The 27,076-nt window shown below is 47.4% G+C and overlaps 1 protein-coding gene across 4 annotated transcripts in view; it reads left to right on the top strand.

Annotated features, from left to right (window-relative positions):
* KDM1A (lysine demethylase 1A) overlaps positions 1-27,076 on the top strand; it is a 167,639-nt gene that overhangs the window by 68,677 nt on the left and 71,886 nt on the right. For all 4 annotated transcript variants that reach the window (XM_074934529.1, XM_074934528.1, XM_074934531.1 and 1 more), the window contains 2 exons: positions 4,386-4,528; positions 26,430-26,520. In XM_074934529.1, coding sequence (XP_074790630.1) covers positions 4,386-4,528; positions 26,430-26,520 — 234 coding nt within the window. The remainder of the gene's footprint in view (positions 1-4,385; positions 4,529-26,429; positions 26,521-27,076) is intronic.

The following is a 27,076-nucleotide window of genomic DNA, read 5'->3' as shown; positions in this document are numbered from 1 at the left end:
CCCGCTCCTTGCAGCTGTCAAGGTGCCCCATGTATGGCTTCATAAGCCATGGCATTATGGGGTAGGCGGGGTCTTCCAGGATCACAATGGGCATTTTGACTTCCCTTATGGTGATCTTCTGGTCCGGGAAGGAAATCCCTGCTTGCAGCTTCCTGAACAGGCCAGTGTTCCGAAAGATGCACGCGTCATGCACCTTTCCAGACCAGCCTGCGTTAATGTCCGTGAAACACCCATGGTGATCCACAAGAGCCTGGAGAACCATAGAGAAATACCCCTTGCAATTAATGTTCTTGGTGGCTAGGTGGTTTGGTGCCAGAATTGGAATATGCTTACCATCTATCACCTCTCTGCAGTTAGCCATTTGTGCAAAGCCATTTACAATGTCACGCATGTTGCCCAGAGTCACGGTCTTTCGGAGCAGGATGCAATTAATGGCCTTGCAGGCTTCCATCAACACGAGTCCAATGGTTGACTTTCGCACTCCGAACTGGTTAGCAACCGATCGGTAGCAGTCTGGAGTAGCCAGCTTCCACAGTGCAATCGCCACGCGCTTCTCCAGTGGCAGGGCAACTCTCATTCTTGTGTCCTTGCACCGCTGGGCTAGGGCGAACTCAGTACACAGTGCCATGAGCGTGGCTTTCCTCATCCGAAAGTTCTGCAGCCACTTCTTGTCATCCCAGATGTGCATAACTATGTGATCCCACCACTCAGTGCTTGTTTCCTGAGCCCAAAAACGGCATTCCACTGTGGTCAGCACTTCCATGAATACCATAAGCAATCTCGTCTCGTAGCTAGTACCTGTTGTGAGATAAAAGTTGCACTCCTCTTGCCTTTGTAGTTTAAGGAATAACTCCACTTCCACTTGTGACATGTTAGTCACAGTGAGTAGAATACTGGTCAATGGTTAGGGATCCATTCCTGCAGACCGAAGAGGCAGGGGGCGCAGTACACAAACCATTTAAAGATGGCGCCAAATGCAAAAGGAAGCACAGGGATTGCTGGGGTGCAAAGCAATGCAGGACAGGGCATTGGGACAGTACCCAGGTTGCCCTGCAACCCCCTCCTCCTTCTCACAACTCTTAGCGGCAGAAGAAGAGATGCTCTGTTGGACAGCTGCCCAAAGTGCACTGCTCTGAATACTGCTGCAAGCCCCGCAAGTGTGAACACGCTATTGTGCAGGGAGCTGACAGTGTGAACACACAACAGCGGTTTCCCTGCAGCGCTCTCTTAGCAGTGCTGTAACTGCCAGCACTGTAACTCTGCCAGTGTAGACATACCCTGAGTACGTCTCCCAGACCTGAAGAAGAGCTCTGTGTAAGCTTGAAAGCTTGTCTCTCTCTTTCTCCAGCAAGGTGGTCCAATAAAAGAGATTACCTCACCTACCTCATCTCTCTCAATTATTGAATATAGTGTGGTTTTTTATGCTTCCTACGTGTACTCCATAATTTCCCTTTCTAACCTGCATGACAAGTTATGGTTAGTTACGATGTTATGGGTATACCTGTCTGCCTTTAAAGAACTGCTGCCACTGTATAAGGGAAGCTGCTGATCCCTGTGCTGTAACTGCTCTGTGGCTGAGCAGAGTACTTCAATCTCCAGGTCTGTCAGTCTGGCACTAACATGTTACTTAAACTAGTCATGCTCAAACTAGCTTTCCAAATCCCATTCAGTCCTTACTTTGTCTGAGTTTATTTTCTCTGCAGCCTGTCAGAATATTTGTGTACAGTATAAATAGAATTCTCATTTTTTCCTATCACCATCATCTGCTCAATTCATTCAAAGCCAGACTGACAGCATGTATTTGATAGTACCTTTGCTTCCACAGTGCTGCATTGTTCCACAGATGTTGCATACACTGAAATTGACTACACTGAGAAGACACGATAGGTATAGAAATGCAGCAAAAGGACAGGACTGTTTAAATTTGCTTGCTCAGGCATGGTGTGATTCTTCAACATCATGTGAGCTTTCTGTTTTCCATTTGTATTATTTGTCTGTGCCGTTTCTTTAGCCTTGTTTTACCCTAAATGCACACAGGACCTGCTGGAAGCTGTTTCATTCTTATGTTCACTCTTGGTTTTCTCTTTTCTGAGACTTACCACAATCTGTGTTTTTGTTTTGTTTTTTTGGTTGTTGCCACTGCTAAAAATGTAAGTGATGATTAGCTGCTTCTGCAATGCTTTAAACCTTGTTTTGATTTTACCCTATTGTACAAAATTTACCTTGAAACAGCTATCAGGCTATTTATTATTTATTTCTCTTTCTGCTGCAATGGTTAAAAGGACACTGTCAAGGTATCACTTATAATTTTTTAAAATCCCTTTTTTTACTGTTTATAATAATCCCTGAGTTTAAAATTGAAATAATTTGTTTTTGAACACTTTTTTCCTTCAGTGGTACATTCACATTGACTTCTTGTTGTTGGGTTGCTCATGAATGTTGGGCAGATAACTTTGAATCGTTTTAGGGGAGAAAAAAATTTACACTGACTACACAAACTGAAAGGAAATACGTAGGTCTCATGTTGGACCTACAGCCTTGACAGTGTCCCTTTAAATAAGCCTCCCGACTAGTACTGGAGCCAAAGTGCAGGCACCCACTTCACTATGAACTTCCTCAGTTTGTGTCTCCATCTTCCCTGTCATCATCAGCAACTGAGATTAAAGCCTGTCTCAGTCCAGGTGGAAGGGTATGAAATCTGCTACTCTCTATTCTGTACAAGACATTTTGATTAACCCTCACCTTTAGTATATACACAGGAGACAAGTTGCAATTCACCACCCAGAGCTCCTTGGGAGTTGTCCCAGCCTTCCTGAGGAAGCAGCTTTTGAGAGGTTTTTAGGAAAGGCACTCTGCAGTGCAATGGTCATATCTAGGATTTACAGGGCCAGGGATAAGTAGTAGGAGGATGCCCCTCACCCTGTCGAATTGTCTCCTGGAGAAAGTAGCCCTGTGTCTGTCCCTGGCCTCCAGAGAGGACTCTCCTGTAAGCCTGACACATGCTATTTCTGACACTTTATCTCTGCCAATCTGCCTTCCTTTATGGTGCTTGCTGTTTTCTCTCCTCTTTTTCTTTGACCCATTTGTCCCTGCCCCCTCATGTGTTCTCACCTCCTTTTTTTCTTTGTGCTCAGACTCCTAGGGTTTTTTTGCCCTAATTCCCTCACTCTCTCTTATCAGGGTCAGGACCGCTGAAGCTCCTTAGAGCTCCTCCCATGTTCTCGGAGCTCAGGAAAGGGCTCCACAATGCATATCCCTGCTGGCCCCTCCCCACATCTCCAGCAACAGTAACCACTGGTCAGACCTGCAGCTGCTACACTTAACAGCTGGACTGTGCTGCTGTGCCCTTGACATAGGGGTTGCCATCCAGTGGGGTGAGGGAGGCCTCAAACACTGGCCTAGTAGAACTGTTGTTGTGGCTCTATGTAGTGCTGTGTTGAAGGTTCAGCGGTGTCACAGTAGCAACACCAAAAGTGTTTAAAGAAATGCTCCCCTACTACACAGTAAGATTGAACAACTTATCTAACTACCAGCAATACCCCTACTTCATCCAGGAATAGATGAGGTTGCCAGGGGGCACTGCTTGCGCCATTTCTAGCCAAGCTTCCACCTATGTAGTACCTTCCTTCTGCCCTCTCTGAAGGCTTGATGTGCACAAAGCCTCATCGGAAGGTGGCAAACAGCTCAGTAGAGCCAGGGTGCACCTTTCTGACATCCGAAAGAATGTACACATGGCCCACAGGTGAGCCATTGGACCTCAGGTGTTTGACTTCATCCTTTAGTTGAGGAAGCCTTTTTCTACTGACTTGTTTTTTGCAGTCATGGGGGAGCCCAGTAAACAATGCTAGTTGCCTGTTTACCAATTCAGAGGTGAGAAAGAGAGAGGAACTCGGCAGATTATCCCTAAATGCCTTGCATACTTCTCTTGTCTGATCATTTTGAAGAATTTAAGACTTCAAAACTTACAGGTGCCGCCCTCAGCTTCTTTCTGTCTGCTATATCTTTTTTTAAAGTGTATGACACAGGGCAGTAAAATAATGATTCTATCAACACCATTGTAACATTACACGTCCGCGCTCTGCCTTGATCTTTTGCATATTACTTCATTGCTATATACACCGCTCGCATTTTGAGGGGGAAGGATTGGAGGCAACTTGTGTTATGAATTAAAAACATATCTTGTAGTGGAATTAGCACCACAATGGAAAAGGAAGTCTAAGCTTCATGGTTCTGAAGTCTTTCTGGACTTCTTAATTTTACCAGCCTCCACTCCACACCTATTAGGTTCCTCCTTAATTAAGTATTCGTATCTGGAGGTTTGGGGTTTTTTTTTTTTTGTTTTTTTTTTTTAATTTACAGAGACAAATCTGTTCTTTGACTTTCAGGTTCCTAAAGAGAAAGATGAAATGGTGGAGCAGGAATTCAACCGTTTGCTGGAGGCCACCTCCTATCTCAGTCATCAGCTGGACTTCAATGTCCTCAATAACAAGCCAGTCTCCCTAGGACAGGCTCTGGAGGTTGTCATACAGTAAGTGACCTCATGCTTTGCTGATAGAAATTAATAGTCTCATAGATTTTAAGGCCAGAAGGGACCATCATGATCATCTAGTCTGATCTCTCCTGCACATCACAAGCGATAGAACCTCGCCCACCCACTCCTGTAATAGATCCCTAACCTCTGGCTGAGTTACTGAAGTCCTCAAATAATTTAAAGACGTCAAATTACAGAGAATCTACCATTTACACTAGTTTAAACTTACAAGTGATCTGTGCCCCATGCTGCAGAGGAAGATGAAAAACTCACAGGGTCTCTGCCAATCTAACTGGGGGGAAAATTCCTACCCAATCCCAAATATGGACCCTGAGCATTTTGGCAAGACACAGCAGCCAGACACCTGGGAAAGAATCCTCTGTAGTAACTCAGAGCCTGCCCCGTCTAGTGTTGCATCACCGGCCATTGAAGATATTTGCAACTGGCAGTTGTAGATTGGCTACATGACATTGTAGGCAGTTTCATCATCCCATCCATAAACTTATCTTTGAAAAATCATGGAAGATGGGGGAAATTCCAGAGGACTAATAGATATAATGCTAGTCTATAAAAAGGGGAATAAAGACAACCCAGGGAATTACAGACCAGTCAGCTTAACTTCAGTACCCAGAAAGAGCAAATAATCAAGCAGTCAGTTTACAAACACCTAGAAGATAATATGGTGATAAGTAACAGTCAAGAACAAATCATGTCAAACCAACCTAATGGCTTCCTTTGACAGGGTAACAAGTCTTATAGATAGGGGGAAAGTGGTAGAGGTGGTGTATCTTTATTTTAGTAAGGCTTTTAATACTGTCTCACGTGGCCTTCTCATAAACAAACTAGGGAATATAGCTTAGATGGAACTATCAAAAGGTGGGTGCATAACTTCTCTGGAAATGGTTTTCCAACCAGTTATCAATGTTTCACAGTGAAGCTGGAAGGGCATATCGAGTGGGGTCCTGCAGGGATCAGTTCTGGATCCAGTTCTGTTCAGTATCTTCATCAATAATTCAGATAATGGCAGAGAGTACAATTACAAAGTTTGCAGATGATACCAAGCTGGGAGGGGTTGCAAGTGCTTTGGAAGATAAAATTAAAATTCAAAATGATCTGGACAAATTGGAGAAATGGTCTGAAGTAAATCTGATGAAATTCAGTAAGGACAAATGCAAAGTACTCCACTTAGGAAGGAACAATCAGTTGCACACATACAAATGGAAATGACTGCCTGGGAAGGAGTACTGTGGAAAGGGATCTGGGAGTCATAGAGGGTCACAAGCTAAATATCAGTAAACAATGTAACACCGTTGCGCCAAAAAGAAATAAAAAGCAAACATCATTCTGGATGTATTAGCTGGAGTGTTGTAAGGAACACATGAAAAGTAATTCTTCTGACCTACTCTGTGCTGATTAGGCCTCAATTGGAGTATTGTGTCCAGTTCTGGGCACCAAATTTCAGGAAAATGTGGACAAAGAGGAGAAAGTCCAGAGAAGAGCAACAAAAATGATTAATGATCGAGAAAACATGATCTATGAGGGAAGATTGAAAAAAATTTGGTTTGTGTAGTCTGGAGAAGAGAAGACTGAGAGGCGACATGATCACAGTTTTCAAATACATAAAAGGTTTTTACAAGGAGGAGGAGGGAGAAAAATTGTTCTCCTTAGCCTCTAAGAATAGGACAAGAATCAATGGGCTTAAATTGCAGCAAGTGCACTTTAGGTTGGACATTAGGAAAAACTTGCTAATTGTCAGGGCAGAGTACTCAAATAAATTGCCCAGGGAGGTTGTAGAATCTCCATCACTGGAGCTTTTTAAGAACAGATTAGACAAACACTTGTCAGGCATGGTCTAAAATAATACTTAGTCCTGCCATAAGTGCAAGGGACTGGACTAGATGACCACTCGAGGTTCCTTCCAGTCCTGTGATGCTATGATTACCCGTATTAAAAACTGAAGCAAAGTATTCATTTAGGTGTTGGTCCGTACCTAGATTCTTTCATCGCCACCACCTCCACAGTGAGTAGTGGTTCCACTTCTTTCCTTGTTTTCTTCTTATTTATATGGCTATAGAACCTTTTACTAATGGTTTTCTTTTCCTTTGCAAGGTCCAACTCTGCTTGTTTTTTTGGTAGATCTCACTTTTTCCTTGCACTTACTGACTTCCAAGAGGTAGCTTTCCTTGGTGATCCATCCCTTCTTCCATTCCTTGTAGGCTTTCTGCTTTCTCTTGTTAAGCAAAAAGATTCTTTTCCCCAAGAATCAGGCGAGCACAGACAGTACTGAAAGAGGATTTATTCACGGCACCGGGAAGACTGGTAAACAGCTTCAAAAATATGGTGCCACAATGGCCAGTTATATACATTCTCTTATTAATTCATTTGCATTTATTTGTACATTGTTACAAGTAAAAAGAAAACTCTTAACAAAGATAATAATAGGAACAGTACATACTGTGATACAGCATGGCCAGACGGCAGCAGGAGAGTGTTAGAAGGGAGCTTTATACCCTGTAGAGGGAAGAAAGTTTGCTATAGATTAATTAGAGCACCTGAAGCCAGTCACCTGATACAACCCCCCTGCTTCAATCAGACAAGGAAAGGAGTTGAAGCAGAGTGGATTGGTGTTGGAACAGAGAGCAGTTTGGAAGAGTTGAAGCAGAGGAGAGTTTGGAGAAGTGCTGTGCTAAGAAGACCAAGACCCTAGGTAAAGGGACATCTGGTTTGTGCAGAGGGAGGGCAGGAAGCCCCACAAGCTGAAGGGCAGGAAAGGGAAGTAGCCCAGGGGAAGGAACCTCTAGTTCAAACTGTTTACCACTATCCCTAGGGCCCCTGGGCTGGGACCCGGAGTGGAGGGCGGGCCTGGGTCCCTCCCTCTCCACTCCCCTCCCCTAAGACACTAGTGGGGCAGTTAATACCCCAGTTCAGGGGCGAGAAACAGAGCCCTGAACCCTTCCCAAAAAGAGAGAGCACGAGACCCATCAAAGAAGTGCCAGCAGTTTGCCACAATATGTATAGAGGTCATCCTGATTACATCAAGTATCTATGGCTACCTTGTGGGGGGAAGAGGCTGGGTGGGGGGGTAGGGATGAGTGCTCACAGATATCTGGGGGTGGTCAGCATTGTCCTTCCTTACCGATAAACTGAGTTACTGGGTGGACATTTGAATATCTGAGTTATCATGTATTGACAGAAGCCATTGTCCTTGGGCCTCTGAAGCATTTCTGCTTGATCTGTGGTTTCTGCCTTAGCTGTTAGCTAAATTTTAACTCTTGCTTGACAATTCCCTCCTGTTGACATATCAAACTTTTAGGTGAGATAAAGTTAATACTTGGATATACATGATCTGTTTTAGGGTTGCCCAAGGGGGGAGGGAGAGGGGAATTGGGGGAAGGGGGTAAAGGTAGGAAACATAATAAGATTTTTAAGTGTGTGTCCAAAGTACCCACACATGACGAGAGGTTAGTAACACAAATATAGGAGCAGCAGCAGCTGTTGTTTGGACAGTGGCCCACTGGGAGATGGGGCTGTAGGATGCATTATGAACAGGATTTTTTAGTCAGGTGATGGTTTGATTGGAGAGCTGGACTTCAGTGTGACTTTGGTGACGTGGTTATGAACGGTGGTAGACGCAGCAGCCAGGACTACTTTGAGAAGTAGCCCTTGGCCAGCTGAACCAGTATATTGTCCAGGTATAGGTAGTTATACCACCGAGGAGCCGTTGTCATTCCAGTGAACACACAGTCAGGGAGGTGCACATAGAATCATAGAATATCAGGGTTGGAAGGGACCTCAGGAGGTCATCTAGTCCAACCCCCTGCTCAAAGCAGGACCAATCCCCAATTAAATCATCCCAGCCAGAGCTTTGTCAAGCCTGACCTTAAAAACTTCTAGGGAAGGAGATTCTACCACCTCCCTAGGTAACGCATTCCAGTGTTTCACCACCCTCCTAGTGAAAAAGTTTTTCCTAATATCCAACCTAAACCTCCCCCACTGCAACTTGAGACCATTACTGCTTGTGCTGTCATCTTCTACCACTGAGAATAGTCTAGAACCATCCTCTTTGGAACCACCTCTCAGGTAGTTGAAAGCAGCTATCCAATCCCCCCTCATTCTTCTCTTCTGCAGACTAAACAATCCCAGTTCCCTCAGCCTCTCCTCATAAGTCGTGTTCCAGACCCCTAATCATTTTTGTTGCCCTTCGCTGGACTCTCTCCAATTTATCCACATCCTTCTTGTAGTGTGGGGCCCAAAACTGGACACAGTACTCCAGATGAGGCCTCACCAATGTCGAATAGAGGGGAACGATCACGTCCCTCGATCTGCTGGCTGTGCCCCTACTTATACATCCCAAAATGCCATTGACCTTCTTGGCAACAAGGGCACACTGTTGACTCATATCCAGCTTCTCATCCACTGTCACCCCTAGGTCCTTTTCCGCAGAACTGCTGCCTAGCCATTCGGTCCCTAGTCTGTAGCGGTGCATTGGATTCTTCCGTCCTAAGTGCAGGACCCTGCACTTGTTGAACCTCATCAGATTTCTTTTGGCCCAATCCTCCAATTTGTCTAGGTCCCTCTGTATCCTATCCCTGCCCTCCAGCGTATCTACCACTCCTCCCAGTTTAGTATCATCCGCAAATTTGCTGAGAGTGCAATCCACACCATCCTCCAGATCATTTATGAAGATATTGAACAAAACCGGCCCCAGGACCGACCCTTGGGGCACTTCACTTGATACCGGCTGCCAACTAGACATGGAGCCATTGATCACTACCCGTTGAGCCCGACAATCTAGCCAACTTTCTACCCACCTACATCACCTAGGGTAAATGGGTCAGTAATTTGCAGGCACATGTCTGGCACTGTGGTGGTCCGTACATGTAACAAGATGCAGCGGTGATGAAACACCACTGAGTAGCGGATACTTGTACAGCAATTTCACCATCTGCAAGAGGAAGGACATCCACAACCACAGAAGAGGACAAGGTTAAAGGACGAAAGGTAGAACAGGAACACACAATGTAACTGTCCATTTCTGTACAACAGTTTAAGGTTGTCATCAGTGTAGCGTCACCGGGGGATGGTGCCAGATATTCGGATAGCCCTACTTTGTACACTATATCGTTAGTTACATATTTAATAGACTTAAAATGGAAAGAAGAAGGAAACACATAGGTAGGGATAACAGAAGTGTACACAAAGGAAATTAAAGGAGAAGGGTGAGTCTGGAGGAAGTAAAGAGGCTACTGTTAGTTGAGTAGAAATGCCTGCAATGTGGGCAAGGGTAGGGGAGGAAAGGGTATGGGACGGGGGAAAACCCAGGCATACATTTAACATGTCTTCTTTTGCAGTGTTAAACAGATCACGAGCTAGCATATCACAAGCATGACCTTTAGCTTGTGACTTAGCCAGGTTGACTATAGCATTTGAGGTTTTTTTTAATGATTTTGTAGAAATCCTTTATGACTACATTAATTGCAGTTAGAGTATAAGATAACCCGGTCTTAGTATGCTTAAGGGCTTGGGTGGTTTGGCCTTTGACCCAAGAATTGTATGACTTTTCAAAATTCAAATTAAGAGTATTTAGTATGGAACTGGAGCTTTCAAAAAATCCTCCAATGTCACCTAACATGCTGCGTTTTTGTCTTTTGGCTGTACGGGCTTGAATAATATATTGGTGCATTAGAACCTATAGCTGGCCCTGAAGCCATCGCAGGGAGCTGGGGAGGTCTGAAGATACATTCTACAAGGGGCCGAAAAACTGGACAAATCATATTTAACTTGAACGGAAACCATAAGAATTATGCAAAAGTGTTTTGTTTTGGGGCCTACTTGAATAATGCCGTCCAGGGGGGTAGAATCCAATGTCGGACAGACAGTAGGCAGGGAGAATCCACAAGTGTTTAGACTGTAACAATGTATATTAGTAAAATGCAAACATTCAACCGGGTGCACACACTGTTCCTGACAGTAGTGTCCCTCCATCCTAGGTTCCCACAGCAGAGGAGGAATGTCCTGCATTTACAAACACTGTCCTATTCCTGAAAACTACCCAGTTCTCCCACACACATTCACATCGATACTCTCCCAACCTATTAGCCTCATAAATGTTGTGAATTTTAACCGATCCATCCGAGGCCCTTGAAATAGAATAGTTTGTTTTAGTGGAGTGCCCTTAAATTGGCAGTCTGTCACACTAAGCTTGATAAGTTTATGGAGGGGATGATATGATGGGATAGCCTAATTTTGGTAGTTAATTTATCTTCGACTATTAGCAATAGATATGCCCAATGGCCTATGATGGGATGTTAGATGGGGTGACATCTGAGTTACTACAGAGAATTATTTCCTGGGTGTCTGGCTGGTGAGTCTGGCCCACATGCTCAGGGTTTAGCTGATCGCCATATTTGGGGTCGGGAAGGAATTTTCCTCCAGGGCAGATTGGCAGAGGCCCTGGGGTTTTTCGCCTTCCTCTGCAGCGTGGGGCATGGGTCACTTGCTGGAGGATTCTCTGCACCTCAAAGTCTTCAAACCATGATTTGACAACTTCAGTAGCTCAGACATAGGTTAGGGGTTTGTTCCAGGAGTGGGAGGGTGAGCTTCTGTGGCCTGCGTTGTGCAGGAGGTCAGACTAGACTATCATAATGGTCCCTTCTGACCTTAAAGTCTATGATTCTTTTCTTTTCCCAACATTTTATGGTTGGGCACCCTGGAATTGGAGGCCCTATATGTGTGGGCGCACATCCCACGAGGCTAAATACCCATTTACAGTCCATATTTGGTGAGATGCAGGGAGGGAGCCGAAGGCTCCTCCCAGGCTGTGGTAGTTGGATTGGGACCTTGGGCCCAGGATCCTTATGGGGGCGAGCTTGTAACCATGATAGGTCCCAGGTGGTCCGGTCTGGGGGTAAGCCAAGTGTCTGGTTTCTTTACCCATTTGCCGCTGCCTCCTGCAGGGAGTTGCACATACTGACCAGCTTTTAAACAGGTATTTTGTGTAACGTGTACCAAGGGCGGGTCCCAGGAGGCTGCGTCAGGTATGTTTGCCAGGAAGATGAACATGGGGAGCCACATTTGTTACCTAAAAGGATACAATATAAACAGAATGAATTCATTTATACATTTTAATTCTGGTTTTATGGACCCATGTTGAGATTCCTTGCACTTTCACCGAGGTATTTGTATGGGCCAATACCATGTGCGGGCCAGAGTATTTTGGCTGAAGTACCCTGGGGTTATGTGTCCTTACCATAACGTGATCTCCCTCCTGTATGTCCGCCCAAGACGGGGTTTCTGGAGGGTCCTGGGCTGCTTGTCGATCTCGGACAGTTAGTTTTAGGGGTTGTAAGACTTAATTTAAATGTTTGATATATTCCCGTACAGTGTCAGAGACCAGGGGGAGGGAAGCCAGGACTACGCATCCTTCACTCAGCAACATGGTCATTCCAGTAATGAGTTCGAAGGGCAAAATTCCTGTGCTGGCACTAGGGCTTACCCTCATAGAAAGAAGGGCAGTGGGTATTTGTGCTACCCAGTTGGTTCCTTGAGATAGTAAAGCCTTTGTGGGGTTTTTTTTTTTTAAAGTTTGGTTTGCTCATTCTACCAGTCCAGAACTCTCAGGGCGGTATGGACAGTGGAATTTCTGTTTGATGCTTAGGGCAGCACAAACCTCCTTCATGATTCGTCCTGTAAAATGCGTTCCTTGAGCTGAGTCTATTGAACAGGGTAGGCCCCATTGGGGGCAAAATTCGTTGGCCATTGGCCACTGTTCCTGCATCATTCTTAGAGGTGGGGAAGGCTTCAATCCATCAAGTAAAGTGATTAATTAGAACCAAGCAATATTTTTTTTTCTTTGGTAGGTAGCAAGGGACCTATAAAATCAATTTGAATTTTTTGCATAGGGCTCGTGGGTTGAGGTTGATGCCTCATGGCTATTTTAAGCTTTTTGCCTTCATTACATTTAGCGCATACAAGGCATAGTCATGTATGTCCGCTGTCATTTGGGGCCACCACCACTTTCCCTTTATGTGGTACAGCATAGCTTTTGGGTTTGGATGTGTTGGCAGGTGGTAGAGATCACAAAGGTGAGATATAATTGCTCTTGAAGCCACAAACTGTTGGTCCTTTGTAACCCAGGTATTGTTTTTGTCAATTTTGCATTCTCAATCCATATCCATTTTTTCTTTTTAGGACGTTGTTCTTGCAATTCAGGTAAAGAAATTTGTTTCAAGTCAGAAATTTGGGTGGCTGCTACTTGATACTTGTCCTGAGGCATTGTGGCAGCCTTTTTGGCCGCCTCGTCTGTGGCTGCATTTGCAAGGGAAAGAGGGTCATTGTTTCTGGTATGTGCCTTGATTTTAACTACAGCCACTTTAGATGGTTTTTGGATTGCTTCCAATAAATTTGCAATATACCCCCCCATTTTTAAGTGGGGTACCAAATGAAGTGAGGTATCCCCTGTTAGTCTAGGACTTTAAGTAATTATGAACCACCCCGAAAGCTTAGCGGCTGTCCGTGTAAATAGTTACATTGTGACCTTTAGCCAAAAGGCAGGCTTGCATTAGGGCCATTAATTATGCTACTTGGGCTGAACAAGATTGTGGCAAGGGATCCAAGCGAAGGCACGTACCTGACAGATTGCAAATTGCCCAGCTGGTGTAAGGTTGGCCGTTAACATAGTATTGGGATTTATTGACAAACAAAACAAAATTAGAAAAAGGTAGTGGTTGTTTAGATACAACTTGGTCCTTGACCATCGTATTTTTAGAAGGAGATCACTTATGGGGTTCCCCTATTGTTGGCATTAAGGTAGCAGAATTAAAAAGATTAGCGTGTGCAGTTGTAATGTGTGGGCTTAAAAGGGTGCATTCCCACTTGGACCATCTGGCTGCGGTGATTTTTGAAAATTGGCCCCCATTCAGGAATTTATGCACTGCATGTGGCACAAAGATTGTGTGAGGGGCCCCAGAGACTAGAGGGGCTGTGACTGTTACGGTCCAAGAAGCTGCCTCCACAGCTTGGAGACAGTGATTAAAGGCTAGAGCTACCGAATCAAGACGAGTGGAGAAGTAGGCCACAGGGCGGTGCCTGTCTCTGTGGTTTTTAGTGAGCACAGCAACAGCCTGGCCATCCTGTGTACATGTGTCCGAAGCTTAAATGGTACTGAGGGGTGTGGGAACCCAAGTGCAGAGGCAGAAAGAAGGGCTATTTTAAGTTTAGTTAAGCAGTGGTTATGCTCTGGTGACAAAGAAATGAGGTCTGAGGAGGCTTGAGCCCCTCTAAGGAGGTCATTAAGAGATTGTGCTAGGGTGGAAAAAGATGGGACATATTGTCTGCAAAAATTTAGGAGACCCATTAGTTTGAGTAGCTTACACACCGTTGTGGGTCATGGGGCTGCAGCAATTGCAATTCGATGGTCTGAGGTGAGGGCTTTTGGGTCCTGGGAGACCGTATAGCCCAGATATTGAACTGTAGGTAAAGCTACGTGGGCTTTTTGAGGATTAACTTTTAGGCTTGCATTTGCCAAGGCATGAAGTAGCAGTTGGAGGGCACATAAGTGATTAGAGGCCGTGGAGGATGCAAGCAGTAAATTATTCACATATTGTAAACACACAGAGTTGGCAGCAACCCAATTTATTGAGGAAAGAGCCTTAGCCATAACTTGATGAAAAAGGGTGGGGGCATTGTGAAATCCTTGGGGCAGGCAGGCCCAACTGTACTGAGTGGGGCCAAAGGTGAATGCAAACCAGGGCTGTGATTGTGGATGCACGGGAAGGCTCCAGAAACCGTTAGCAATGTCTAACACAATAAATATACATTAAGAAGGATTAAGGCCCAAGAGGGCCACTGATGGGTCGGCTACGACAGGGGCAAGTTTGTCTGCATGTTGGTTAACAGTACGGTAATTAATGGTAAGGTGCCAGGAGCCATTAGGTTTTTTTTAATTGGCCAGATGGGGGAGTTGGTGGGGGAGGAACAGGGAACCAGTATGCCTTGCTGAAGTAGAGAGTAAGTAATATCACCTACTGTGTTCATGGCCTCAAATTTGAGAGGGTATTGCTTGGTAGGTGGAGGAGTTGGCCGGTAACCTGGATGAGTGGGCTGAGATGAGCAGGCACCAAACCGCAAGGCATCTTATTTTTTGCCCACACTGAGGGAAATCTGGAATCTAAGTCTTGAAAAGGATTAGATGTACCCCAAGTAAGAGCCACAGATTTGGCAGTTGCAACAGAAAAGAGGGACATATCATTGCGGAGGGGGATGGTATGAGTACACATAAGTTTATTAGTAAATGAAACTGTACTCTGAGCGAGGTTAGGAGTTGCTGCAAGGTCACAGAGGGCGTTTATGCACAGAATAGTCCCCCCTGTATTTGGAGCTACATAAAAAGACTGAGTCCAAAAGAATAGATTAGATTTTACAAGAATAGGATAGCTTTTGTAAGCCGTGAGTTGTGCACCTCCTATCCCTGAAATAGTAATATACTGTTTAGTAATGAGGAGGGGGAGATCAGTAATGGAAACAGATGCTCCCGTGTCCACAAGAATTGTGCATGGCTGGCCTCTTATTTATGCTTGTAAGTGTGGCCTTGAGCGGTTTATGTTTGCAGTAGCAGTACTGACAGGCAAGGCGGCCGCTGAATCTTAGTGGGTCATAGCATTTAAAAGCCTGGCCATTTCCTTTTTATTCAGGTGCGAGTAAGGGTTGGCAGTTGGTTGGGACACCGGGTGGGGCTGGTTACCCAGGGTTATTCGGCTTGGGCACCTGGCTGCCCAATGCCCAGTCTCCCTGCACACAAAACATCGGGAGGTAGGGGGGATAGTAGGGGCAGGACCAGGACCAGGTCGGAAGGACAGTGAAGTACTGTGGGGATTTGGCTGGCCATGACGAGGCTTTTGGACTTTACGTTTGCAGTTTTTTTTTGGTGTGTCCGGGACACCCACAGTTCTTCTTCGAGTGATTGCTCATGTGTATTCCACAATAGGTGTGCGTGCTCTCCACATGCACCAGTGCTGGAAGTTTTTCCCCTAGAAGTACCCGTGGGGGGGGGGGGGGAGGAAGCGACCCCTGGAGTGGCGCCTGCCTGGTGCAGTATAAGGGGAGCTGCGTGCTCCCTCCACCCTCAGTTCCTTCTTGCCGCCAGTGAATGTGCGTTGGAACTGCTCGGCTCCAGCTTTGCTGTAGCTCGTCCCCAGAACTGTTTGTTCGTTCAGTGTTAGTACCTCTAGATAGTTGTTTAGTTAGTTTAGTCAATGAGCCCGGGCCGGGGCATGCCCTGCGCCCCGGGGTTTAAGTCGTGTGGCTCTTGTAGGTGGTCTATGCCAAGAAGTGACCCGCACACAGACCGTTTGCACTGTTTGGGAGAAACCCATATCAGCGAAAGGTGCAAGATTTGCAAGTCGTTGAAGCCTCGGACCAAAAGAGAAAGGGATATTAGGCTCCGGGCCATCCTGATGGAGTGGGCGCTGACTCCGACACGCCGCTCCGAACCGGTACCTGGCACCGTGGCGTCGGTACGCGGTGACCCTCCGGTGCCATTGATCAATCAGCACCACTCCCCCTCCGCGGGGCGCACCAAGAGGGCCAGGAAGACTCCCTCTTCACAAAAAGAAAATGAGTACTTGTGGCACCTTAGAGACTAACCAATTTATTTGAGCATGAGCTTTCGTGAGCTACAGCTCACTTCATCGGATGAAGTGAGCTGTAGCTCACGAAAGCTCATGCTCAAATAAATTGGTTAGTCTCTAAGGTGCCACAAGTACTCATTTTCTTTTTGCGAATACAGACTAACACGGCTGTTACTCTGAATCCCTCTTCACAGTGGCACTGAGGAAAGTCTGGGACAGAGGCTAGGCCCATGTCAGACCGTCCTTGATCCCCCACCGGGCCCCAGGCCTCCGACTCACGTTGAGCGGAGTAGCTCGGCCCCTTCGGAACAGGCCTGTCCGGATACCATCCACGCCTGAAGCCCTGCAGGCGGCCCGGAACATTGTGTCCATGCCAGTTCCTGGAGCACTGCTGATGTCGGGCCCATGCTCTAGAGGCAAGCCACCGCTGGGATCTCTACAGTCGCCTCCAGCCCAGTACCGGTCTCAGTCGAGGGAACGTTCCCAACGCCGTTCACCGCCCAGTGAGTGCTCGGGGCAGAGTCCATGTGGATTGCCCTCGATGTCGACGAGACTGTCTGGCTGGGTTCCATCCGTCCGGGACTCCCGGCACCGCTCGTCCTCAAGGAGCAAATATTGATGGTACCGCAGTGGGCGTCGCCAACGATACTTGTCTTGGAGAGGGCACCGCAGTCAGTCATGGCATGGTTGTCGATGCCGTTCCCCCTCAGACTCCCGCTCCAAGTCCCCGCCAAGACATCGCAGCCCCGGGCGTCGATTGCCAGCATCTCACCAGCGCGAGTCCGTCCACCAAGGCCGTTCGGGAGCAGCTGTTACCGTCGGTACCAATCCTCCATGTCAAGATCACGGTCCCGTGGCCGTCGTAGATCCCGGCACCGCTGCTCCTTCCGGTCCAGTGATAGCAGCGGATCTTACGCCAAACTGGTCTCCAGTCGTAGCCGTCCCTCGATGGGCCAGGCCAGCCAACCTGAACAGCTGGCCCCGACGGTGCCACAGCAGGTGCAGTGGCACCGAGCGTTGTGGCTGGCCCAATGGTACCAGTGGGCACTGTGGCCTCCGGCGCAGCCCCTGGTGGGAGCCTGCTCAGTGGCCGGAGCTTCGGAGGCACCGTCAGCCTCCCTCTCCAGACCCCCAAGAAAGGAGTCGGTGGGACATATGTCCTCGGCACCGTGCTCGGAGTCCGACCAGGTGGTCGACCCACCGGTGCTGGACGACACCCAGAGCACTGTACTGGCCTCCTTGCCCCACCCGGAGGAGGCGATTGCAGCCCCGCCCCCCTCCACCCTACAGGAGGACTTCAGGGCCCACCAAGTAGTCTTAAAGAGGGTGGCATCGAGCTTCCACCTCCAAGCAGAGGAGATGGAGGAGCCCTCAGACTCCCTGTTTAACGTGCTGTCCCTATTGGCACCGGGTAGGGTGGCCTTGCCTCTCCATGAAGGGGTGGCTAAGATTTCAAATGCCCTGTGGTAAACACCAGCCTCGTTGACCCCCATCTCTGAAAAGGCAGAACGCAAGTACTTTGTACCCACTAAAGGGCATGAGTACTTGTATACCCACCCGGCGCCCAACTCCCTGGTGGTCGAGTCCGTCAACCACAGGGAACGGCAGGGTCAGCCAGCCTTGACCCCAAAGAACAAAGACTCTCAGAGACTGGACTCTTTCGGAAGGAAAATATATTAGTCTTCGGGCTTCCAGTTACTTGTGGCAAACCATCAGGCTCTCCTGGGCAGGTACGAATTCAATCTGTGGGGCTCCCTGCCCAAGTATGAGGACTCCCTCCAGGAGCGCGATAGGAGGGAGTTCAAAGCGCTAGTGGAGGAAGGGGCAGCGGCCACTAGGGCGCCCCTGCAGGCAGCCTTGGATGCCGCGGCCTCCGTGGTGTGCATGAGACAGGCGTCATGGCTCCTGCTCTCTGGGCTGTCCAGTGAGGCATGCAGGATCCATGCAGGATCTCCCGTTTGATGGGAAAGCTCTGTTTGTGGCAGGGACAGATACAAGGCTGCATGGCATGAAAGACTCCTACACGACCCTCCAGACTCTGGGCCTCTATGTCCCGGCTCCGGAAAACCTAAGTTCAAGCTGCAGCAGACTCCTGCCCAGGCCGCCCTCCCGAAGTATGAGGCCACCGATAAGAAGCAGCGGGACTCTAGGAGAAGCCCTCAGAGGCAGTCTCGGCCTACCCCCCAGCCTGGGTCCTCCAAGTGCAAGCAGGTGGGGAAAAGGCGTTTTTGATGGGACGCTCGGGGGCACCCTGCCAGTCCTCACCAGAGATCCAATAAAGCTCCCCTTCTCCAATCGGTTGTGTGCTTTCCTCCCGGAATGGTTGCGTCTAACCTTGGACCGATGGGCTCTCAACACCATCTCCCAGGGTTACACCCTCCAGTTTATTTCCTCCCTGCCCTGCCCCCGTCCCTCTTGGGGGACCCCTCGCGCGAACCTCTGCTTAAGCAGGAGGTGGGGTGGCTCCTAGGACTAGGAGTGTTAGAGGCGGTGCCCGAGGAGTTCATGGGCAAGGGGTATTACTCCCGTTATTTCCTTATCCCAAAGGCCAAAGGGGGGCTCAGGCCCATCCTGGACCTGCAAGGTCTGAACCAGTACATGGTGAAACTCAAGTTCCTCATGGTCTCCCTGGCCTCCATCATCCCCTCCCTGGATCCCGGGGACTGGTACACTTCCCTCGATCTACAGGATGCGTACTTCCACATCCACATATTTGAGGGGCACAGGCTCTTCCTCCGTTCCGTGGTGGGACAGAATCATTACCAATTCACGGTCCTCCTGTTTGGTCTGTCCACTGCCCCCAGGTTGTTTACAAAATGCATGTCGGTGGTAGTGGCCTACAGCGGGGGGTCCAGATTTCCCTATCTGGACGATTGGCTTGTCAAGAGCACCTCCCGGTCGCAGGTGAGGGATCACACGGTGCTCCTTCAGTCCACATGCACCACCTTAGGCCTGTTGGTAAACAGCACCCAGTCCACATTAATCCCAGTCCAACGCATAGAGTTTATCGGGGTGCTCCTGGACGCAGTGTCGGCCAGGGCCTCTCTCCTACCAGACAGATTCGAGACCCTGAAAGGTCTCATCGACTCAGTCACAAGGTTCCCAGTGACAAGAGCCAGGGTTTGCCTGCAACTCTTGGGTCACATGTCGGCATGCCCCTCCAGCTTTGGTTTTCTCGCAGTTCTCCCAGGCCACGGACAGGATGACAAGGTCTTCACCATGCCGCACTCTGGGGTTGACCACCCCCGCTCGCACCTGGAGGGCCAGGTAGTCCGGGTCCTCACGGAAAACAAGGCCTCAATGTTCTATATCAGCAGGCAAGGCGGGGCCCGATCCTCTGCCACGAAGCCCTTAGGCTGTGGGACTTCTGTACAGCCCAGGATATCCACCTGAAGGCCTTCCACCTACCTGGTGCCCAGAACGAGAGAGCGGATCGCTTGAGCAGGGACTTTTCCTCGCAACACGAGTGGTCCTTCCACCCGGAAGTGGCCCACCGGCTCTTCTGAAGGTGGGGAACTTCCCAGGTGGACCTATTCGTGACTTGGCAGAACCGGCGATGCCCCCGGTTCTGCTCCAGGGGCGGCCTGGCGAGGGGCGCTATCTCCAATGCCTTTATCCTGTCCTGGTCAGGCCGGCTTCTCTACACCTTTCCCCCGTTCCCTGTAATCAGCAGGGTCCTGGAGAAGATAACGGACAAGGTCCGGGTCCTCCTGATTGCCCTGGCGTGGTCCAGGCAACAATGGTACGGGACCATCATTGGTACGGGCTTTGCAGTAGCTCCGCCATGGCCGTTGCTGCTCCACCCGGACCTGTTGTCTCAGGACCAGGGCCGCCTCCTCCATCCCAACCTAGCAACGCTTCACCTCACAGTGTGGCTGCTCAGTGTTTAGGTGGAGAGGAAAGGACGTGTTCAGAACGGGTTCAGCGTTTAGGTTGGATATTAGGAAAAACTTTTTCACTAGGAGGGTGGTGAAACACTGGAATGCGTTACCTAGGGAGGTAGTGGAATCTCCTTCCTTAGAAGTTTTTAAGGTCAGGCTTGACAAAGCCCTGGCTGGGATGATTTAGTTGGGGATTGGTCCTGCTTTGAGCAGGGGGTTGGACTAGCTGGCCTCCTGAGGTCCCTTCCAACCCTGATATTCTATGATTCTATGATTCAGCACGTCCTCTTGGAATGTAGACAGCCCTCCACTTGCTGCGCTTATTTGGCGAAATGGTCCCGTTTCTTGAGGTGGGCAGAGGACCAGGGCGTCTCCCTGGTGGCCACCCTGATCCAGGTTATCCTTGATTACCTCCTCCACCTGAGGGCCCAGGGCCTGGCGCCCTCGTCAGTCAAGGTGCACCTGGCAACCATATCGGCCTTCCATCCGCTGGTGCACGGTATTTTCTCATGCTATGACTGGCCGGTTCCTTAAGGGTTTGGATAGTCTTTTTCCATATTCTAGAGCCCTGGTCCCACAGTGGGACCTAAACCTGGTGTTGGCTCGTCTCACGGGGCCCCCGTTTGAACCACTGGCCATGTGGTCCTGGTCTCACCTCTCGTGGAAGATGGCCTTCCTGGTTGCAATCACGTTGGCCAGGCGAGTCTCAGAGCTCAGGGCCCTGACCTCCGAGCTGCTGTACACGGTCCTTAATAAGGACAAGGTCCAGCTCCTCCCACACCCCGCGTTCCTCCCAAAGGTGGTCTCTGCCTACCACGTGGGTCAGGACATTTTTCTACTGGTCCTCTGCCCCAAGCCTCACGCGTCCAGTGAGGAGCACTGTCTCCACATGCTCAGTGTGCGGTGGGCTCTGGCTTTCTACCTCGAGCGGACCAAGCCGTTCAGAAAGTCCTTGCAAGTGTTCATCACCTCAGCTGAGCACACAAGGGGCCAGCTGATTTCCACTCAGCGGCTTTCCAGTCAGATCACTTCATGCATCCGCTCCTGTTATGAGCTGACGGGTGTCCCCCCACCACCCACTGTGAGGGCACACTTGACTCAGGCGCAGGCTTCGTCGGCTGCCTTCGTGGCCCACGTCCCCATCCAGGACATTTGTAGGACTACCACGTGGTCTTCGGTTCACACGTTCACCTCCCACTAAGCGATCATCCCCCAAACCAGGGATGATGCTGGGTTCGGCAGGTCTGTCCTCTGTCCTGGGAACTTGTGAACTTCTACCCACCTCCATCAGATATAGCTTGGAATCACCTATTGTGGAATACACATGAGCAATCACTTGAAGAAGAAAAGACAATTACTTTTTCCGTAACTGGTGTTCTTTGAGATATGTTGCTCATGTCTATTCCACATCCCACCGTCCTTTCCCTCTGTCAGAGTTTTCTGGCAAGAAGGAACTGAGGGTGGGGGCAGTGCGCAGCTCCTCTTATACTGCGCCAGACAGGTGCCACTCCAGGAGTTGCTGTGGGCACGCCCTCCTTCCCCCCCCAACAGGTACTGCTAGGGGAAAAACTTCCGGTACCGGTGCATGTGGCGAGCACGTACACCTATTGTGAAGTATACATGAGCAACACATCTCGAAGAGCACCAGTTATGGAAAAGGTAACTGTCCTTTTATAGCAAATTACATTATTTTTTGCTGTTACCGCAGCACAGCGAGCAGACTTGCTTTTTATTTTTTTAGCTTGTTTGGCTTTGCATTTAGAGGCCCACATACAGATGGATTTATAATTAGAGCCTGGGTTCACTCCTAAATGAAGGGTTTTTTGCAGGTGGGAGTTAAAACCATTTTTTAACGTATTTTTAGAAACAGCTGATTAGGATTTTTTGGGGTTTGCAATGCCTGCATTGCTGGAATAGATTTTTCTTTTTCTTTTTCTTTTTTTTTTTTTTTTATAATATTGAGCCGCAGGCTCGTTCTTGCCTTGTACGCAGCCCACGATTAGTCCCCAGTTACCGGCTCTGTTCCCCAAGGCTTCTTGGACGGCTTCCTTAAACTCAGTGGAAGCGCAGGTCATATTATTTTCAGATTCAAATTTAACAGAGGCCCAGACATCCTTTTATAGGGAGCTTGGCCCATGATAGATCAGGGCATTTAACTTTTAAGATATAAAGGTCCTGGGATGTTACGTATAGGTGGTAACCATTTGGCTTTTTTTTTTTTAAAGAATATTAAATTTTGGTCTTTGCACTTTAGATCAGTGAGATCTTTCAGTAAGCCCCTCATTTCCTCTGTGCTGAGAGGAGTGTACTTATAAGTATTATGGGCCACTCTGTTTTCACCTGTCCCTGACCACCAAGTGGTCATTACGAGAGGGGCCAAGGGAGCACTGGCACTTAATTCTGGGTTAAAAGGTGGAGGAGGCAGAGGAGGGGGCCAGTTATCTCGATCTTCCCCCGTGTGTGCTAGGTTCCAATTCTGAATTTGTTTTTCAAGGTGTTTTTAATTAATTTTATTTTGGTCTTTATCAGTATCGCCGCCTAAACCAATGTCAGTGAAATTACCCTTTTGTTGTATGCTAGCAACAATATGGTGTGCAGAGGAGCTGGTTTCTTTCAGTTTTGCTCTTAGAACCTTGTTTTCTGCTTCAGGCTCACTTAGCTTGCGTTTGAAATCTGCCTTTTGATTCAGCTCCGCTGTAAGAGCCTTTTGGAGTATTTCCAACTCTTGTAATTTCCTTTCATATTTGCAATACATTATTACAATCCCCTTCTTTAATTTTCCTTTTGTTTGACCAGACCACCACAACACGCTGTCCATCATACTCATACCCTCATTTCATCCATTTTTTGCCATTGTTTTTTGAACCTTTTCAGTTTCCCTTTTATAAAATCATAGAATCATAGAATATCAGGGTTGGAAGGGACCCCAGAAGGTCATCTAGTCCAACCCCCTGCTTGAAGCAGGACCAATTCCCAGTTAAATCATCCCAGCCAGGGCTTTGTCAAGCCTGACCTTAAAAACCTCTAAGGAAGGAGATTCTACCACCTCCCTAGGTAACGCATTCCAGTGTTTCACCACCCTCTTAGTGAAAAAGTTTTTCCTAATATCCAATCTAAACCTCCCCCATTGCAACTTGAGACCATTACTCCTCGTTCTGTCATCTGCTACCATTGAGAACAGTCTAGAGCCATCCTCTTTGGAACCCCCTTTCAGGTAGTTGAAAGCAGCTATCAAATCCCCCCTCATTCTTCTCTTCTGCAGACTAAACAATCCCAGCTCCCTCAGCCTCTCTTCATAAGTCATGTGCTCTAGACCCCTAATCATTTTTGTTGCCCTTCGCTGGACTCTCTCCAATTTATCCACATCCTTCTTGTAGTGTGGGGCCCAAAACTGGACACAGTCTCCCTCCCGTAGAGGGCATCATTGATGTTCCCCGGGGCCAGTCAATGAGCCTCCCTCCTGCAGAGGGTATCGTTGGTGCACCCTGGGGCACGCCAATGAGTTCCCGTCCCATAGAGGGAATCGTTGATGCATTCTGGGGGCAACTTATACGACATTGTATCCCACTTAAGTGGTGCTTCAGGGGAGACCGACTGAGCACACCCTTGTACTCAGTCTGCTGCAGCACACGCCCTGGTGCTCAGTATCTGGCAACGCAGCCTTCTCCTCCAGCGATCCCTGCACCCCAAAAACTTGGCCACAAACACAGTCCCTTTCAGTCCTCTTGTCTGTGCATCCTATATGTGGTTCGTATTAAGAAGGGGTGTGAAGGGGTGTCTTGGGGAGTCCCAAACCAAGGTGCACTCTAGAGGTGGTAAGTAAAAGGGTCCTCACCTCTATCCCTGGTTGTGAGAAACGCTCAGAGGATTCTCAATCACATCCTGCTCACTGCGCCAAAGGCAAAAAGATTTTTTTCCCCAAGAATCAGGCAAGCACAGACAATACTGAAGGAGGATTTATTCACGGCACCGGGAAGACTGGTAAACAGCTTCAAAAATATGGTGCCACAATGGCCAGTTATATACATTTTCTTATTAATTCATTTGCATTTATTTGTACATACAGAGACAGACATTGTTACAAGTAAAGAGAGAGCTCTTAACAAAGATGATAATAGGAACAGTACATATGTATAGAGGTCATCCTGATTACATCAAGTATCTATGGCTACCTTGCGGGGGGGGGGGGGGGGGAGAGGTGGGGGGGGTAAGGATGAGTGCTTACAGATATCCGGGGGCCCTGTGGGTGGTCAGCATTGTCCTTTCTTACTGATAAGCTGAGTTACTGGGTGGACATTTGAATATCTGAGTTATCAATTATTGACAGAAGCCATTGTCCTTGGGCCTCTGAAGCATTTCTGCTTGATCTGCGGTTTCTGTCTTAGCTGTTAGCTAAATTTTAACTCTTGCTTGACACTCTTAATAACCTGTTTGAGATGCTTGCTCATCCAGCTTTGGTCTTCAACTCTTTGCTGTGAATTTTTTCCCCTTGGTTGGGATGCAGGCTTCGGATAGTTCCTGTAACTTTGACTTCACGCCACCTCCACATTCAGATCCTTAAGTTCTTCAGTCCAGTCCACTTCCCTAACTAATTCCCCTAATTTTTTTTAAATTTGCCTTTTGAAATCAAGGACCATAGTTGCAGATCTGTTTTTGTTTCTCCGTCCATTTGGTTTAAACTGAATTAGCTCACGATCACTCAAACCAAGGTTGTCCCCTACAGCCAGTTATTTTATGAGCTCCTCACTACTTACCAATACCAAATCTAAGGCTCTGTCTACACTAGACACCTTCTAGCGACATGGCTGTGCTGCTGCAGTTGTGCCACTAAAAGGTGCGCAATGTAGCTGCTGTTTGTCAGCGGGAGAGAGCTCTGCTGCCAACAAAAGATTTCCACTCCCAACAAGTGATAGTAGCTTTGTCGGCAGGAGAGTACTCCTGCCAACAAAGCACTGTTCACATCTGTGCTTTTTGTCTGCAAAACTTTGTCGTTCGGGGGTGTATGTGTTTGTTTTTTTCACACCCCTGAACGGCAAAAGTTTTGTCATTCAGTTTCCAGTGTAAACAAAGCCTAAAATGGCATCACCACTTGTTGGTTCAGCGACTGTTTGGAGAAGAAGTCTGTCAGCTATCACATCCTGGAAAACCTCGGCCCTACTATTATTAGTTGTACTTGTCTTCCAGTCTATATCTGGGAAGTTAGTCTCCCATAATCACACAATTTCCAGTAGTACTTATTTAATTTAAAAAGGTCTCTGTCCCTATCTAGATTGGATTCTGGGGGTCTGTAGCCAATACCAAGCTCTGTTCCAGGGGAACCTCTGGGAGATTTCTTCCCCAAAATGATTTGGATACAAACAGACTGTGTTTTATCCATTCCATCACTTCTGATTTCTTTACAGTCTCCCTCATCATTATTATACAATGCTATTCCACCACCTTTACCTTTATTTCTGTGTTTCCTTAACAGCACATACCCTTCAATCCCTGTACTACAGTCACGATGACTATTCCACCATGTTTCTGTTATCCCTATAATATCTAGTTTCACTTCCTGCACCAGTAGTTCTAGTTTCTCCATTCTGTTACCCAGGCTCCTTGCATTGGTATCATCTTAATTGTTTCTGCTTGGTTTTGTCCAGATTCCTCACCTGATTAGGCACAGTCATTCTTTTGCCAATATCGCCTGCTTGGCTGTTAGCTACATTGGTATTTGCACTATCTTTCCTCTTAATATCCATTCTTCTATCCTTTCTCCATTGCTGTGTTTTCTCTTTCTTGATTTTCCTCCCGGTCAATATTGGAATTGGGCATGGCGATTACATGAGTCTTCCCCCGTAAGGATTTTGTTTGGATTTTCTTAAAGTACATAGTCATGATGACTTCTTGATAAATCTTGGTTTCTTGCAGCCACTTGGCTCATATTGTGTCCAGCATTTGTGTGCACACCCTTTCCACATTTTTAGTACTGCTTTGTAGACACAGGATGAGGAATATTACCTTAACCAGTATCTGCCTTGAAAATTCCTCTTCTATTAGTGATCTAGTAATTAATAAAATAAATGGATATTTGACATAGCACAAAGGTGTGATGCAGCATGAAGTCCACATATTTGAATCCTGTTTGTCTGGAAACATTTCCTGCAAGTAAGAATTTCTACCCTTTGGCTTTTGGTAGGTTGTCCTATGTTTAGCTACTAGCTAACCAACTGCTTTCTTTTCATGAGTTGTACAGTTGCTGAAGAATACACCCCATTCTTTACTGAAATAACACTTTTCTGGGTTCTATTTTATTACTTTACACTCATGACTCAGATGTTGATGAGAAAAGCATGCAGCTTACTAGGATTCCCAGTTAAAATAATCTCTGGCTTCTTTCCCCACCCCTAGATTGCAAGAGAAGCACGTGAAGGATGAACAGATTGAACATTGGAAGAAGATAGTAAAAACTCAAGAGGAGCTGAAAGATCTCCTTAACAAGGTAGACCTTCTCCCATGGATGCGTACTCTCCTTTCACTTCCTTTTCTTACAAATGCACTGGAAAAAGTTATTTTCAGAAACTGATTACCATCATTACATTTAATGTTTATGTGAAAAGGAACTAGACCTGGAGAAATAACAAAATTTTATCTGGATTTTATCAATAAGGAGGGCAGCAACACTATTCATAAATGAATAATAATGCTTTTTTGGTCCACAAGGAGAAGTTGTGTTGTGCCAGGCAAGCCCCAGGGAAACTATAGTAATTTTATTAAGCTGGGGCTTTCCTAACACTGAAGGACACTTTTTCTCTTCTGAGAACCTCACAGTCTAAAGACAAACAAGTAAGCAGAGGCCAGGGAAAGTAGGCAGTTTATATAGACATCACCTTGATTCACTGTAACCATCATGGCAGAAGTGACTGTTTAAGGATGACTTAAATATGGATGGGATAGGGACCTTCCAGATGAGTACAAGAAGCCTGTATAAAGAAAACAAGACCCCCTGGAAGAAGGTACAACAATGATTGTGCCAATAGCTAACACACATGGACAAG

Source organism: Natator depressus, chromosome 19, assembly GCF_965152275.1.
Source record: "Natator depressus isolate rNatDep1 chromosome 19, rNatDep2.hap1, whole genome shotgun sequence".
Lineage (NCBI taxonomy): Eukaryota > Metazoa > Chordata > Testudines > Cheloniidae > Natator > Natator depressus.
The sequence above is the reverse complement of the archived record's forward strand: the minus strand, read 5'-3'. Positions and strand labels throughout refer to the sequence as shown.